This window comes from Alligator sinensis, unplaced genomic scaffold, assembly GCF_000455745.1.
Source record: "Alligator sinensis unplaced genomic scaffold, ASM45574v1 scaffold84_2, whole genome shotgun sequence".
NCBI classification, from domain to species: Eukaryota; Metazoa; Chordata; order Crocodylia; family Alligatoridae; genus Alligator; species Alligator sinensis.
Window position 1 is genome coordinate 221,243 of NW_005842247.1, and position 16,478 is coordinate 237,720.

Genomic DNA, 16,478 nt, shown 5'->3' on the forward strand with positions numbered 1-16,478 from the left:
CTCACTAAGGCCGAGTACAAGGGGAGAATGACGTCCCGGGATTTGCTTGAGAAGCATCTATGGATGCAAGCCAGCGTTTTGGTCGCTTTACTAGCTGCAGCATCGCATTGCAGGCTCATGTTCATCTTGTGGTCAATGATGACCCCCAAGTCTCTTTCTTCCATAGTGCTAGCCAGCATAGCACTGCCGAGCCTATAAGGATGCTGTGGGTTTTCCTTCTCAAGGTGGAGAACCTTGCATTTATCGGCGTTGAACACCATCAGATTCTCATCCGCCCACTTGCTGAGCCTGTCCAGGTCAGCCTGGATCATGATCGCTTCCTTCTGAGTTACCATCACCTTCACATCCTCCATCAATTCTTCCCTGTTGATCAGGAGAAGATCCAAGAGAGATGATCCCCTAGATGTATTCTTCACCTTCTGGAAGAGAACGTGGTCCTCCACACAAGTTGGGTACCAGCTTGACATTTTATATTTGACTACATTGTTCTTTCAGAAAATGTATGGAAAACTACAGTCTCCCATCGGTACCATCCCATAGCGTTTAGATAGATTTGCCACCTGCTTGAAAAGTGCCTCATCCAACTCCTCTTCCTGATTTAAGTAGCCTATAATAAATCCCCACCATTATATCAGTGCTACTTCTTTCACTTTTCATCTTCACCCAAATGAATTCTGCTTTGCTGTCTTCTTCCTCTTGAAGCAGGGAATGAGTATATGTGTTTTTGGCATACAAAGCAACACCATCACCTTTTCTCCTACCCCTGTCCTTCTGAAACAAAGTGTAAGCCTCCATGTTGACATTCCAGTCATAAGAGCTGTCCCACCAGGTGTTGGTGATGCCAATCAGGTCATAATTGACATTACTGACATTTCTAACAAAAACAACAACAACAACAAATCTTAAAACCTAAAACAACCCCTTTCCACAGGCCCCATTTCTTATAGACAAGGATGGCAATGCTGCTTACTATCAAGGGTTTAATTGGAATGCCCTGTTACTCCAAACTTTTCCAGAGGATTTGGGATAAAATTTTCCATGCCAAGGTTTGCCTCAGAATATTTTTTTTCCATCTAAGCAAAAACTGGGTCAGCTTTTTCTGAGAATGAAGTTTGGGAAAAATATGTTAAAAGATGTCAACATCCTTTCCTCTGAAATTCTGTACTGCCCACATGCCTCAAAGTAGGAACTTAAAAGTTGGCAGTAGGGGGCCATTTGTGTCAGAGGCATATATTGCTGTTCCTATAATATTCTGTCCATGGTCAGGATACATAGATTTGAAAAATCCCAGTTCATACACACTCATTAGGGACTCCTTGGGTTTTAGTTGTTCAAGTTCAAGAGGGCAGTGTCACTGAATGCACCTCACCCCCTCCCAGCACATATTGCTGACTGAGCTGCTCCTGGTATATACCAGCCCAGACTCCTGGAACAAAGCTGGACTCTCTCTGTAATGGCTGATTCCAGCTGCTCTGGACTGAGATGGGCTTAGACAGCAGAACTGACAGCAGAGAGCTTTTTGCCTGTTCTCCCAGTGATTCACCTGCTGGCAACCAGGCATCTTGAAAGAAGAAGCCTTTTGATTCAAATAGAAAGGGGACAACCTGGGGGAGGGGAAAGAATGGAGTAAGACAAGATATCTGGTCAGATGGTGATGGGGGTTAGCCTTTTCACAGATAGCCATTAATCTTGTGTTCCTCATTTCCTGGGTGCCCAACATGATGCCATGACCTCTGATTGTATAAGCCCCTGCACATTTAAAAATGCTACGGCGAAGGGGGGACTTTATCTAAACCTTGTTGAGTGAAGTTTAGATAAAGTGTCCCATAGCCATTTTTAAATACACAGTTACTTAATACACATGAAGGTGAGGCATTTTAATTAGAGTGGCTCTCTGGGGACCACTCTAATTAAAATGTCAACCTGCCCACCCCTGAGCATGTGTATAGGAAGCCTTTATGCTTAAATTTACCCATGTAAAATGGAGATAGCAGCTCCTTCCTCCCATGCATGGAGATGCTGTAAAGATAATTAATATTTACAAAACAAACACTCATATACTATAGCAATAAGCACCATGGAAAAAAGCCATGATGACATTAACAGTCCTATCCTTTGAGTTGAGTGTGAAGAGTGTGTAGGAAGTAAGGCTCAGTGGGGGAGGGGGGGAATATTGAACAACAAGGCTAATACTGAAGAGTTGCTCATTCTATGAGCATTTTCTGTCCTGAGGCTGGGGTCAAAATAGAAAGTGATCATGAGACATACAGTCTTGTATTAGAGGCTGTCACTCTGGTAGGTGCCAGCTTTTGAGTATTTGGATTTGTAACCTTCCAAATATTCTTTTAATCTAGGTGTGTGTGTGTGTGTGTGTGTGTGTGTGTGTGTGTGTGTGTGTGTGTGTGTGTGTGTGTGTGTGTGTGTGATGTAATGAAGAAGGGGAAATGAGAAGAAAGTGCTGCCTAAAAAAATCTTTTGCATTTCATGTTTAGCAATACTCAGGCCACATCTAGACCACAAACTTAGTGTGCTCCACAGCGGAAAACACAAACACGCCATGACTCTGCCTGCATTATCACTCCCTCCCCCTGATGGAATGGGGTGTAATCAGTCTGCACAACACTAGAGGTGGGGTAATTATATGTAGGCTTGGTCACTGTCACTACCACTGTCACTGAGCAGTGCTAATTGGCCTACCCTCACTTCAGTCTTATGTGGACACAACCAAACTGGTCAGTGGGAGATCCTGTACATAGAGACATACTGAGGGGGCTACTACATAGCAGCTAGTGATAAGCTGAAGAAGCTTGCAGTGTGGACATAGCCTGAGTGGTTCAGAACAATGTAAGCACGTGAGGTATGCATACTCGGAATGAGTGACAGGGAGAAAAGAGTGCATAATCCAAGAACTGAAAGTGAGGGAGGAGAGATGGCAGGGAAGAGAGAAATCTCATGGAGAACAGAATAGAGAGAAACATAGTTTGGAGAGAAATACCATATATGTTTCATAGTTGGTAGGGTCAGAAGGGACCTGGGCAGATCACCAAGTCCGACCCCCTGCCATGGGCTGGAAAGAATGCTGGGGTCAAACGACCCCGGCTAGGTGATTATCTAACCTTCTTTTAAAGACCCCCAGGGTAGGAGTGAGCACCACTTCCCTTGGAAGTTGGTTCCAGATCCTAGCCGCCCTGCCTGTGAAGTAGTGCCTACTTCACAATGTTAGTTTCAACTCTCCCTTTGAAACTGTTGGTAGACCAGTTCCTTGGATTTGACACATACTTACTTCTTATGAGGACTGTTAATATTATTGAATAATTATTGTTTTCACTTATAACTGACAGTGTGTATTTTCCAGCTTCTGTTTCTTTTATTTTAGGAATGGCCAGAGAAACAACATATCTGTAAAGCAGAAAAGAAAGCTTTCATTATAGAACATTCTGGTTGCAACCTAGAGGATGTTGTGCTGAAGAGACAACTACCCTCGGCATCATGCTTAAGGCAATGGAAGCAGAATTTTGCGATAGTGGGACAAGGTACTTACGCTGCACATTTCATCTCCAAAGTGCTCTAATAGCCAATGGCCCTGATTCATCATATTCAGGACAGAACTTAACCAGTTGTTTCCAGTAGGACTTACAGCACATATTCTAAGTTAAACATGCATTTAAGTGCTGTCCTTACATAGGGAGGAACTTGGACCCAATCTGCATAGGGCCCCTAGGTTTTATCCTAAGAGATAATCTGGGCTTCTGATTCAACTGCAAGAAGAAAAGGAATGGAAATATCAACTTGTGGCTGGAACATAAAGGCTGCAAAGAGACATCTTTGTGTCGCCATAAAAATATTTATGGCCTCACAAAGCAAAAGCAAACAGATGTTCATGCCCTTTGTCAGGCCATAAATAGCCACCTTTGTGGCCATGACAAAAAGTAGTATAAATTTGTGCTGCTATTTTGTGGTGTGTGTCTACTTAAGGCAGAAGAATGTGGGCAGTCTGCAGTTGCCCATGCTCTCTAGCTGCTCTGGGCAGGCACTTCTAGGGCTTCAGGGCCCTTTCCTGCATGACCTGGGAATTCTCCTGCAGAGGTTTCCCCATTTGTAGAAGTGCACCCCCCATTTGTAGAAGTGCACACCAGAATCAGGGTGTGCCTTGGGAAAAGGGGAAACCTGGACAAGTGTTCGTGGGGCTTCAAGGGCCTAATCCAGATTTCCTGGGTGTGCCTCTGCCAGCAAGAGAAATCCAGGGTTCCCTCATTTGCAGACCATGCCCTGTTATCACATAGGATAGGGCCCCTGCCAGGATACATGCCAACATAGCTGATCCAAATTTAGGAGAATGTGCGTTTGATTTTGTTATAAAGTACTATCAGGTCAGAAATCTTTGCTTTCTCAGTACATAATTTACCAACAGCTATAATCAGTCTACAGTCCACTGATACTACTCAGTATAGATAGCAACACTTAAGATAATGAATAATGTAAAAATAAATAATTAATAACCTAACTCACATGGATAATATTCCATTTGCCTCCTCTAATGAAAATATCCCAAAATGTTTTGATTAAGTTTATTCTTTTACTTACTTCTTTCCAGGGTCCAATGTAGGTCTGCAGTCAGTTTTGTTCTCTTTAAAGAGCCAAAAGCATGAAAAGATCTCTGAAATATTCATTATTACTTTTAATTTAATGTCTTCAAACACATCAGCTTCCACAATTTTAGCCATTCTATAGACTTCCTCTGTGCCTTGAGAGCTCAAATAACACCCAAGATCTTCCAAAATGTTATCCAACTGCATTGCAAAAAAACAGATCTGTGTGTCTTACAATGGTGAATGGGGTTTCCATATTTAAACAATTAAAAAATGAAATTCTCCTATAAAAATACCTTAATGAATTTTAAAAGCCCCCAAAACCTCCTGGATACAAGAAATCATGGACTAAATATAGACATTAGATTTATAACACATTATAACCTGCCTGACATCTGACTCCCCAGGTATCTCTCCACTATTTAACTGCTACATTCATCCCCCTTCTCCCCGCCAACCTAGCCTGTCTCTCACCCACTGACTCCTCCATTTACATCTTCACTGACTACCTATCTTACATGCATACCAGCCCAGCCTCTGGCTTCTTTACTATTCATTCCATCCAGGAAGAGCGCACACCAACTGCAGAGACTTTTTTAGCCTGATGAAGAGTTTTTAAACCTGAAAGCTTGCTAAAAAAATTTTTCCAACTATTTAAGTTGGTCTAATAAAAGATATCATATTCACCCAAAGAATCTTGTCTGCTTATGTCCTGAGACCAACACAGCTACAACCTACACCCCTGTTACCAGTATTTATAGCACTTAAACATATATGGTAACAAACACCAAAAGTAACTTTAATATTTCCATTCATTCAGTAGTGGGATTGGCATATTCTTGTAGCCATGCTGGTCTAGGAAATATGTCAGAAACAAGATACTTTGTTGATCTATTTTAGTTGGAAGAGATGTTAAACAAGCTGGCAGACACACAAGAAGAATACTCTGTGCCTGAAAGTTTGTCTAACTATCTCAATTATACAGTGGCTTCAATAACAGATATCACCAAAACAACCTTACCTCTCCATCCGGTATGTTTAATTGTACTTGGTCAGCAACTACAGTGACATTTATTAAAACTAGCTGGTTTTCCTTTAAGGACTGATATTTGAGCACAAGTTCAGTCAAGACTGTAACACCTTCTTCCAGCAATAAGGACCAAGTTTAATTCCCACTCTCACTCAAGGTTTCATTTACATCAGTTAATTCCAAGAAAGCACTAAAAGAATTGCAGCTCCATCCTTTTCCTCCAAAACTCTGCTGCAAACCCAGGACCATGAAATATGGTATATCTTTATTTGAAGTGAGACATCACTGCACTTAAAGATTTAGCATATTGCAACATTATGGAAATACCTCTGTGTGTACTGAATGAGATTCTTTTGTATTGCTATTCAGTGTTCATTTACCTTAGGAGATCCAGATGACTCCAGTGTTCTTGAACCTTTATTCTTCTGCTTGATTAAAATGCATGTAATCTTGGATATATTTTGGCTTGTTGCAGAAGTGAAAGTCAGTGCTATAATAACAAGAGCTGCAAAACAAAAAAAGAAAACATATATAATCAGCTGTACATCTTGGAACAGGAATAATCATTTGAATGAAAACAAAATGCACTACAACCGAAACTGAGAGTTTATATGCATGTTATGTGCTGTTGTAAAACCTGCTTCAGTGACTGTATGCACAAAGCCATGGACATATAAACAGAACTCACATTCAGCAATTTGACCCCAAAGAAATGTAGAAGAACACTGAAGGTCATGGAGATTAGAATCCTTTAAAAATATAGCCCCCTACATATTCCAAACCACATGCCACATAGTTAAATTCGCTTACATGTCTGATTATCTTTAAAGGTCATCCTACAAGTCTCCAAAGCAACAGCTGCTTCAGCATCAGCCAGTGTAGGATTCTACCCACTGACACCCAGGGGATGTTGTTTTCAGTACCCATGTGGCTTCTGCTCAGAGCAACTGTGAAGTGAAGCCTTTCAGATGTCTCCTCACTCCACTCCTGGCTCACCTGCAGAATCTCGCCCTGCCCCTCCCATTCCTCTGGCACTAGCCAGCAGCTTGCCCCACATACCAAGTGATGAAATTGTTTTCCTCTTCATGCTTTAAATTTCTGATTATTATCTTAAAATACAATTCAATATTGAATTATTACTTCCCTGAATTGGACCCAACCTGCATAGGGATCCTAGATTTTATTCTGAGAGAGAATAATCTGGGCTTTTGATTCTACTGCAAGAAGAGAAGGAATAGAAATATGAACTTGTGGTTGGAACACAAAGGTTGCAAAGAGACATAACTTTATACAGCCATAAAAATGTTTACGGCACCACAAACCAAAAGCAAACAGATGTCCATGCCCTTTGTCATGCCGTAAATACCCACCTTTGTGGCCATGACAATAGGTAGTATGTTTTGTGATGTATATTTGCCCTAACCCAGAAGAGTATGGATTGTGTAAAAAACAGGATTGTGTTCATTTACCTTAAGAGATCCAGATGACTAATGTTCTTGGACCTTTACTGTTCTGTGGATGCATCTACACGTCACTGTACAGTGATGTTGCTATGGTGCCATGCTTTAGTACTTCTCTTTGGAAGTACTAAAGCATGGTAAAGCATGGGGCAGTTACTGCTCCATGTGCATGGTTAGAGCACCATAGTAGTGTGCTATAACCGGGGTGCATGCCACTACAGTGACGTAGCTGGTGAGCACATGTAGACCCATGTGATCACTACGTCATGGTAGCATGCCATATGGTGACATAGCGCATTGCTACATCACCATATCCATAGGGCAACATGTAGATGCACCCTGTTTGATTAAAATGCATGTAACCTTGGATATATTTATACAGTGCTGTAGCAAGGGGTGTGGTGGGGGCGAGCAGGGCAACCGCCCCAGGCACTGAAGCGAAGGTGAGCGAACAGGTGTTGCTCACCCAGGGCCGGGCGTGGGACAGAGCTGTGAGCAGCTTGTTTGGGGGGGGGCATGTGCCCCCTGGATCTGTGCACAAGGCAAGGGTGGGCTGCCGCTGTGGGCTTTGCCCCAGGTGCCAAACTTCCTTGCCACGGCACTGTATTTATAACTAGCATCACTTTGGGCTGTGAGTATCTCCTGAGCAGCCATTCAGGCATGGAGGGGAAAGCCAGAAGCTTCTTCCACTCATACAGTCACTCAAAGAGCACTCCCTAGTCTCTCCCTAGTCTAGAGAGCAAAGGGGTGGTTTGCACCTGCTCTTCCCGGGGAGTGCAATTCTGAAAAGGGAGCAGCAAAGGGGCCATGACTTTCCATGACTTGCCATAACTTCAGCCCACAGCAGCCTATGGCATCCAGCCAGTGCACAGAGTTAACATCCAGATCCATCCTAATACATGAAGCAGGCTATATTCTCCCTGGGCATTTCTACACATGCAATACATTCAAAGCAGGCTTACTGTGCACTAAAAATACTATGCAATAAACCTACAGATATGCTCCCTCTTGGTAGCAGATTTGTTCCTAATGGTACCCTGCTCTCCCCCTCTGCAGCAGCCAGGGTGAGCTTCAGGCCCCCCCTGGGTGCTAGTCCAGGGGCTGGGAGGGAGTATGGGTCCAGGAGACATCTGTCTCCTGGTGGGGGCTGGAATATTGCTCCCTGCCACTGGGAGCTGCCTGCTGGCAGGGCGAGCTCTGATGGCAGAGCCTGGGCCGGGACAATGTTCCCCTGACACAGCAGCAGGCAGCTTATGGCCCCGGCTGTGCAATGGGTGGTAGGAAGCTGGGAAAGAGCTATGAGGGAGTTCCTAACCCCCTGCCCCAATCTGCCAGTGGGGGCATTCCCCGCCCAGCTGGGGGCTCACTGCTAGCTGCCCCACTAGTGGATCCATGCAGGGGGCTGAGATCTGCCCATCCCCCACAGCTCTTTCTAATCCCCGTTCCTCAATAATCCAATCAGAACATGGGGCTGGGAAAGAGCTACAGGTCTGGGACCTGCCCCAAACTGGGACAGTTCCCGGCCAGCTCCGGGCTGCAAGGAAAAGTCTGAACATGCAGCCCAGAGCTGGTTGGGACCTGGCTCGAAACAGGATAGTTCCCATCCAGCTCTGGGCTGCATGTGCAGACTACCCCTCACAACCTGGGGCTGGCTGGGATCTGTCCCATTCTGGGGCAGATCCCAGCCAGCTCCTGGCTGGGCAGGGAACTCTCCCCATGCAGGAAGCTCCTAGTCCTAGTTCCATGATTGGAGTGGGAGCTGGGAGATTGCTCTCTGCCCCCGGCAGCTACCTGCTGCTGGAGCAGGCTCTGATGGTGGAGACTAGGCCAAGACAATGTCTCCCTGCACTGGCAGGAGGCAACTCCCAGCCTCACAGGTTTCCCTGCCCTAGCAGCAGGCAGCTCCCAGTACCTGCTCCACCAGCAGATTGGGGCAGGGGGATGAGACCTGCCCTTTCCCCCTGGCTCTTTCTAAGCCCCATGCCTCAATTGCCCAATCTGGGCATGGAGCTGAGAAAGAGCTGTGGGGCTGGGACCTGCCCCAGACAGGTAGGAAGCTGGCACTGGGTGATAAGGATCTTCCAGCCCAGGTCCTGTGACTGCAGGGCTTGGGCTGAGAGATAAGGATGTCCCAGTGCCAGCCCTGTGACTGTGGAGCTGGTGCTGGGAAGTAAGGATCTCCCAGCCCCAGCCCCACAGTTACAGAACAGTGGCTGGGAGCTCCCTGCTGCTGGGGCAGAGGGACATTATCCCCATCCAGGCTCTGGTGCTGGAGCTCTCCCCAGCAGCAGGCAGCTCCTGGGGTCAGGGAGCAACCTTATGCCCCCTGCTGCCCAGCTGGCCGGGAGCATGTTTGCTCCTGGTCAGGTGCCTGCACACGTATTATTGTGCAGTAACTAATCTTGACTAAATTTGCTACTTGTATTTACAGGTAGCAAATTTACCAAGATTAGAGCCAATTACTACACAGTAAGTGTCTGCATGTGTAGACGTGGATACTTACTGCACAGTAATTAGCTCTACTGCACAGGAAAGTGTCTCGTGTAGACACACCTAGTAACTACTCCATAGTTAATTTGCTACCTGCAAATGCATTTGTAGGTAGCAAATCAACCGTGGAATAGACCGATTTACTATGCAGTAAGCATCTGCATGTGTAGATGGTGATGCTTACTATGCAGTAAATTGGTCTACTGCACAGTAAAGCATCTCATGTAGATGAGCCACCTGTGCACAAGGAGCAGCAGGAAAGAGGTTCTGCTTGCCTGTTCGTCACAGTCTCCTGGGTGTGTATCCTCCCTGGAATTATGTGGGTCTGTGGCTTCAAAAGCCACAATCTAGCCTCATAGCTGTAATACAGTAACCCTAGCCCTCAATGTGCACATAAACAAGAAAAAGAGAAGTAAGAATACGGAACTAGCCAAGGGAAACAATCGGTGTGATCTTGATAAGATCCCACTGCCAACAGTATAAATAAGCATTGGATCCCAAAATAACACCTTGTAGCTGCCTTTTCAAAGCATTAGAAAGTTTCTGCCATGTCTTTACAGAAGTCTGCAAAATGGTTGAACAAGGAGCAAGAATCTGAAATTAAAGACACAAAAAGAAAAAGAATTAACTCAAGATGAAGGAAATGTCTTCATTGCTAGAAGAACTGAACAGTGAAACTGGCTCCCAAGGCAGGTGTTGGAGTCACCAAAACTGCATACTAAGATAGTCAAGATAAAACATAAAATCAGAGTTCCTAAATTACTTTCTCCTTTGTGATTTTTTGCTGTGCTCAACAATTCTAACTTAATTACAAATACCTATTTTCAGCTCTTGGGGCAAATCAATGCATATGCATCTTTCTCGGGTGACTTGTTATTTCAAGAGCCTGTCACAAGGCATTTCTAATGCTCTTCTTCATACTCCATACCCCATTGCTCCTATGTTACATCAGGGATACCCACTTGAGGCTGGCTTCTCAGCTGGTGTAGATCAGCACACCTCCACTGAGCCACATAAATTTAAACCATCAGAGAATGTGGCACCAAATTGTCAACTTCCTAAAGATTTTTTGTGTTCCAGCTTTGTGTTATCCACATAATGGCCACTACTATAGTGATCACCGGGCTCACTAAACACAGGCATATGTGAATGAGAAGAACTAAACAATAAATGTCATTTGTGGAGCACTCAGTAAGCTTTAGTGTATGAACTACAACCTGAGGGACAATTTCCCAATTCCCAACTGTTCTAAATTTGGAAGTGTCTTGAAATTATAACTTATCACTACAACTATTTCATTGTACAGCTGGAGACAAATTCATTCCTGGTAGAACTCCATGACATGATCCAGGTTGCTCACAGTAGTGCATATTTGTTTGCATGATCTTACTTATTACATAGTAGCAGAGAGGAAGAGATTTAAACATTTAAGTAATAGAGAAAGTGTTTTCATCTTAGATTTAGGAGATGGACATGCTAGGAAGAGATGGGACCCACCTGACAAAGAGAGGGAAGAGCATCTTTGCAGACAGACTTGCTAATCTGGTGAGAAGGGCTTTAAACTAAGTTCATCACAGGATGGAGACCAAAGCCCTAAGGTAAGTGGGGAAATGGGTGACCTGGAGGAAGCACAAGCAGAAGAGGGTAACAGGGAAGGATTTAAGTAGAGCAATTGGCTAGTTACCTCAGGTGTCTGTACAGGAATGCACAGAGCTTATCTTTCTGGGGTCATCTAACCCCAGATGATTTCCTGCCCCCAGGGCAAAGGGCTGGACCCGATGATCTGGCAAGGTCCCTTCCAGCCCTTGTGTCAATGACATCAATGAAGAAGAAAGAATTGGAAGTCCTTGGACAGTCATAATACTACAGTGTGATTAGAATAACAGAGACTTGATGGAATAGCTCACAAGACTGGAGCACTGTCATGGATAAGTTTGGGAAGGACAGGCAGGGGAGAAGAGGAGGAGGAGTTGCACTCTGTGTATGATTGCTGAGCTGTGTGATTGCTCAGAGCTCCAATATGAAACTGGAGATAGGCCTGTTGAAAGTCTCTGGATTAGGGACAGAGGGGAGAACAGCAAGGGTGATGATGTGGGGATGTCTGCTATTGCCCACCAGACCAGTGATGAGTACCTCTGAACTTTTCACTAGTTTTTTTCCTAGGAACAGCTTTGTATGTTTTGAAAAAGTATTTTATCTAACCAAGGGCATAGAGTAGGTTGTTTAGGCTGGGGGAGATCGCTTGTTGCTTAGTTGCTTAACTGCCGGCCTCGCTAGAAGGAAAAGCTGTATCAACAAGGTCCCGGGGAAGGTTGGAAGGGGGGTTACTTGGGGGTGGAGTTGGAAAAGGGGGGTTACTTGCTGGGCTTGCTACACATTTCATCACATCAGCAAGTTTAACCTGTTACGTAGCTATATAAGGCTGATGCCCACTGGGGTGGGTGTGCTTGCTTTGCGAATGATTGCCAAGCACCACTTTCTGCGCAGAAATAAAGAGTAAGTTGGATCCTTCACCCCTGTGTGTTTATTGGCACAAGCGCGCCAGGCATGAACTCACTGTCCTTTGGGGACAACACCAGGAGGATGAAGTGGATAAGGCTTTTTTCAAACATCTAGTACAAGCTTCCCAATCACAGGCCCTGGTTCTCATGGGGGACTTCAATCATCTTGACATCTACTGAGAAGGCAATATAGCAGTGCATAGGCAATCCAGGAAATTTTTGAATAGTGCTGGTGGCAACCACCTGGTGCAAGTGTTGAAGAGGCCAAGTAGGGGCCATGCTCTTCTTGACCTGTTGCTCACAGAGAAGAATTGGTGGGGAATGTAATAGTGGATGGCTACTTGGGCAACAGCGACCACAAGATGATTGAGTTCAGGACCCTGAGGAAAGGAAGGAGAGCAGCAGAGTACACACCCTGGACTTCAGAAAAGCAGATTTTAATTCAATCAGGGACTTATGGGTAGGATCTCCTGGGAGCCCATCTGAGGGGGAAAGGCCTTCAGGAGCGCTGGTTGTATCTTAACCTTACTGAGGGCACAAGAACAAACCATCTTGATGTGCAGAAAGACTAGCAAGTATAGCAGAAGACCAGCTTGGCTTAGCAAGTAATTCTTCAATGATCTAAAACATAAAAAATAAGCTTACAAGAAGTGGAAACTTGGACAAATGATTAGGGAGGAGTGTAAGAGTATTCTCAGACATACTCAGGGATCAAATCAGGAAGACCAAAACACAATTTGAGTTGCAGCTGGCAGGGGACATGAAAGGTAACAAGAAGGGTATGGAGGACCAGTAGACAGGTGCTCCCGCACTAAGCCACCTGCCTCGCTGCGCCCGGCCAAAAACCGAACCTCAAGTACCTCTCCTGGGGTGCCTACATCTGGCCGACCCCCTTCCTGGAGCACACCCGCAAGCCTGGGTTACCACTGCCACCACCCGGACTCAGGTCTTTGTCTGGGCCCTGTGCCACCCAGGATAAACCTTGGGATTTTGGGGTGCTTCTATTAATCTGAAGCATTCACCAGCAGCCTCCTGTGTGGGAGGAAAGTAAAAGAGCCAAGCCCACCTTAGCAGGTCTCTTCCCTCTTAAGCACACACGGTGAGGTGTGTTAAAACAGATAGAGTTATTGATCAAAGAGGGATAGGGTGGGAAAGGAATACCAATAGCAAAATATAGAAAGAAAACCAACCTTGAGCAAATCTGAGTGGCTTGTCAAACTTTTGATATATGACTAGATTACAGTCAATTAAGTTCCTAGTTAAGTTTCTTGTAAGATACTCCTACATCCAGAGAATGAGAGACAGCTGCAGAGGTCCAAGCTTCTATGTGTGTTTTAAAATGTCTGCCTGTCTTCTTCCTGGAGGGACCCTCTTAAATAGCCTTCCTGACCTCACCACCTAGACCCAGTCAGGAACAGGTGTTATCTGATGCCAACCAATCAATTTGAAAAGCATCAGCATTACCTAGTGGAGGAACATTGGCTTAAGCCTATCTCCCATATCATGAGGTCAAAACTCAGAACAATAGGGAGGTCAGATCCACCCCTTCTTACCTGAGCCAGGTCACATACACAGTAATCTGGGGCAGCCAGGTTAACAGACATGTGAGAGGTCAAAGAAAAAGGAAAGGAGACTGGGATAGAGTTCTTTCACAGCAGATTTCTACAAGTACGTCAGCAACAAAAGGAAGATCAAGGAAAGTATGGGTCCCTTACTGAATGGGGGAGGCAACCTAGTGACAGATGATGCAAAGAAGGTTGAAGTACTCAATGCCTTTTTCACCTCAGTCTTCACATGCAAGGTCAGCTCCCAGACTACTGTACCTGACAGCACAGTTTGGGAAGGGAGCAGCTGACAGTGTATAAGTCAGCTGACAGTGGCAAAAGAACAGGTTAGGGACTATTTAGAAAAACTAGAAGTGTATAAATCCATGGGGCTGGATGCAATGCACCCAAGGGTGCTGAGGAAGTTGTCAGATTTGATTACAGAACCACTGGCCATTATTTTTGAAAACTCATTGCAGTCAGGACAGGTCCTATACAACTGGAAAAGGGTAAATGTAGTGCCCGTCTTTAAGAAAGAGAAGAAGGATCCAGGGAATTACAGACCAGTCAGCCTGCCTCAGTGTCCAGAAAAATCATGAAGCGAGTCTTCAAGGAATCCATTTGTAAGCACTTGGAGGAGAAGAAGGTAATTAGGAACAGTCAGCATGGATTCACCAAGGGCAAGTCATGCCTAACCAAACTGATTGCCTTCTACGATGAGATGACTGACTCTTTGTACAGGCTGGGGAATGAGTAGCTAAGCAGCAGCTCTGCAGAAAAGGACCTGCGGGTTAATGTGGACAATAAGTTGAATATGAGCCAACAGTGTGCCTTTGTTGCCAAGAAAGCTAATGGCATACTGGGCTGTATTAGTAGGAGCATTGCCAACAGATAAAGGGAAGAGATTATTCCCCTCTATTTGGAGCTGGCTGGTAATTATTCCCCTCTATTCAGCACTGGTGAGGCCACATCTGGAGTACTGTGTCCAATTTTGGGTCCCCCACTACAGAAAGGATGTGGACAAATTGAAGAACATCCAGCAGAGGCCATTGGAGAGCATCCAACAGAGGAAATGACTTAGGCTGAGGGAACTGCGCATAGTTAGTCTGCAGAAGAGAAGACTGAGAGAGAATTTAATAGCAGTCTTTAACTACCTGAAGGGTGGTTCCAAAGAGGATGGAGCTAGACTGTTCAGGTGGCAGATGACAGAACAAGGAGCAATGGTCTCAAGTTGCAGCAAGGAAAGTTTAGGTTAGATATAAGGAAAAACTTTCTCACAAGGAGGGTAGCAAAGCACAGGAACAGATTATCCAGAGAGGTTGCGGAATCTCCATCCTTGGAAGATCTTAAAACCAGGTTAAATAAAGCCTTGGCTGGGATGATAGGGATGGTCCTGCTCTGGGCAGGGGGTTGGACTAGATGACCTCCTGAGGTCCCTTCCAACCCTAATTTTCTCTGATTCTTATGGTTATATTTTGAGGACAGGGAGAAAGGGATGCACACTAGGTCTGGGAAGTATAGTATTTTGCAGCAAGTCCACAAAGGTTATTTTTTGTTTTTTGGGGTTTTTTTAAAACAAAGCCAACAGTTGGAGCCATAAATGGAGGAAATGATTTTTTAAGATGGCAGAGAATGCATTCAGCACACAGGAGAAAGCAGGATTCTATCCCTGCTGGGAGACACATGTTCAAACAGAATGAGAAAAAGTAACGGAATGTATGAGGTTTTCAGCAACAATGGAGTGAAGGCAGGAAAAACTGTCAGGATAGCAAAGGGCAAATTTGCAGTCACATATTTATAGCATTTCTCTCTGTCCCTTTTTCAGCCATTCCCTAAATTGCATGTACTGTTTATAGTTTGGCATCAAGACACTTGGCAGGAACAATACCAAATAGGGATTACTTTCTGCTAATCGTTCATAATCCTAGTATCCCAGAATTTGGGACTGCAGAGACCAAAACTGTGCATATAACATTTTGTTGAAAGAAAACAGAGAATTAGTATGCATAGTCATACCTGATAATGCTTAACTGTAATGGTATAAAAGCCAGAGTAAAAATAAATTGCTGGCCTAGATAGCATACCTGGTTTTAGTTTTTGTCTTGTGGACCTTTCTCTTTTTCAAACTGTGTAAGAATAAATGCTGTGAGTGGAATCCTGGTCTCATTCACATCAATGACAAAACTCTCATTCACTTCAATGGAGTCAGGATTTCAACAAGATTTAAATTAAAACCCTGTAATGTGGTTCTGAAAGCACATAGCTGGGAAATGCCAGTAAAGTCAAGTGTCAGGAAATAAATTTAACTACTGATGTCAAAAGGCAAAGTCCCCACTCTTTTTAGGAAGCTATTGAAGTGAGAATCTACATTTATACTGGGTGAGAGTTAGATAGTTGATCCAATACAATTTTGTGCTGAGGTTTGTTTTTGAATAATGAGTGAGTAAAGTCAGAGAGGGCAAGGTTATATTCCCATAGAAAACCATTCTAAAATGTGTAAGCTAGCGCCACATCACAGAGAGAAAACAGCTGAGAAACTCAACGATCTCAAGAATGAAGGCATAATCCTCTCTTTACAGGGAGAGTGTGCACCTTGTAAGTGAAACAGATGTTAGGAGTTATAAATGACAATCACTTTACTAAGCTATAGAACAATGCCTCTTACCTGAAATGCAGGTTTGTTGATTTCAATGTTAGCACAAGGAAAGAAATTTAACAAGTAGGTGTGACAGATGCTCACCAGCACATGGTGTTGCTTGGTAAGAGTACGTTTGCAGTTGGAATCTGAACAGGATCCTGTCAATAGCATAACATTATAAAAGGGCCCTTCCCAGAGAGACTATGGTCTCACTGATGCCCATAAT

At 44.4% G+C, this 16,478-nt stretch overlaps 1 protein-coding gene across 1 annotated transcript in view; it reads right to left on the minus strand.

The window, feature by feature from the left end:
- Positions 1-6,454, minus strand: part of FLT3 (fms related tyrosine kinase 3) — a 68,961-nt gene extending 62,507 nt beyond the window's left edge. Inside the window, exons 1-4 of the mRNA XM_014521727.2 lie at positions 6,430-6,454; positions 6,000-6,124; positions 4,585-4,790; positions 3,284-3,399 (exon numbers count right to left, since the gene is read on the minus strand). Of these exons, the coding sequence (XP_014377213.1) occupies positions 3,284-3,399; positions 4,585-4,790; positions 6,000-6,124; positions 6,430-6,454 (472 nt within the window). The remainder of the gene's footprint in view (positions 1-3,283; positions 3,400-4,584; positions 4,791-5,999; positions 6,125-6,429) is intronic.
- Positions 6,455-16,478: the final 10,024 nt, after the last annotated feature.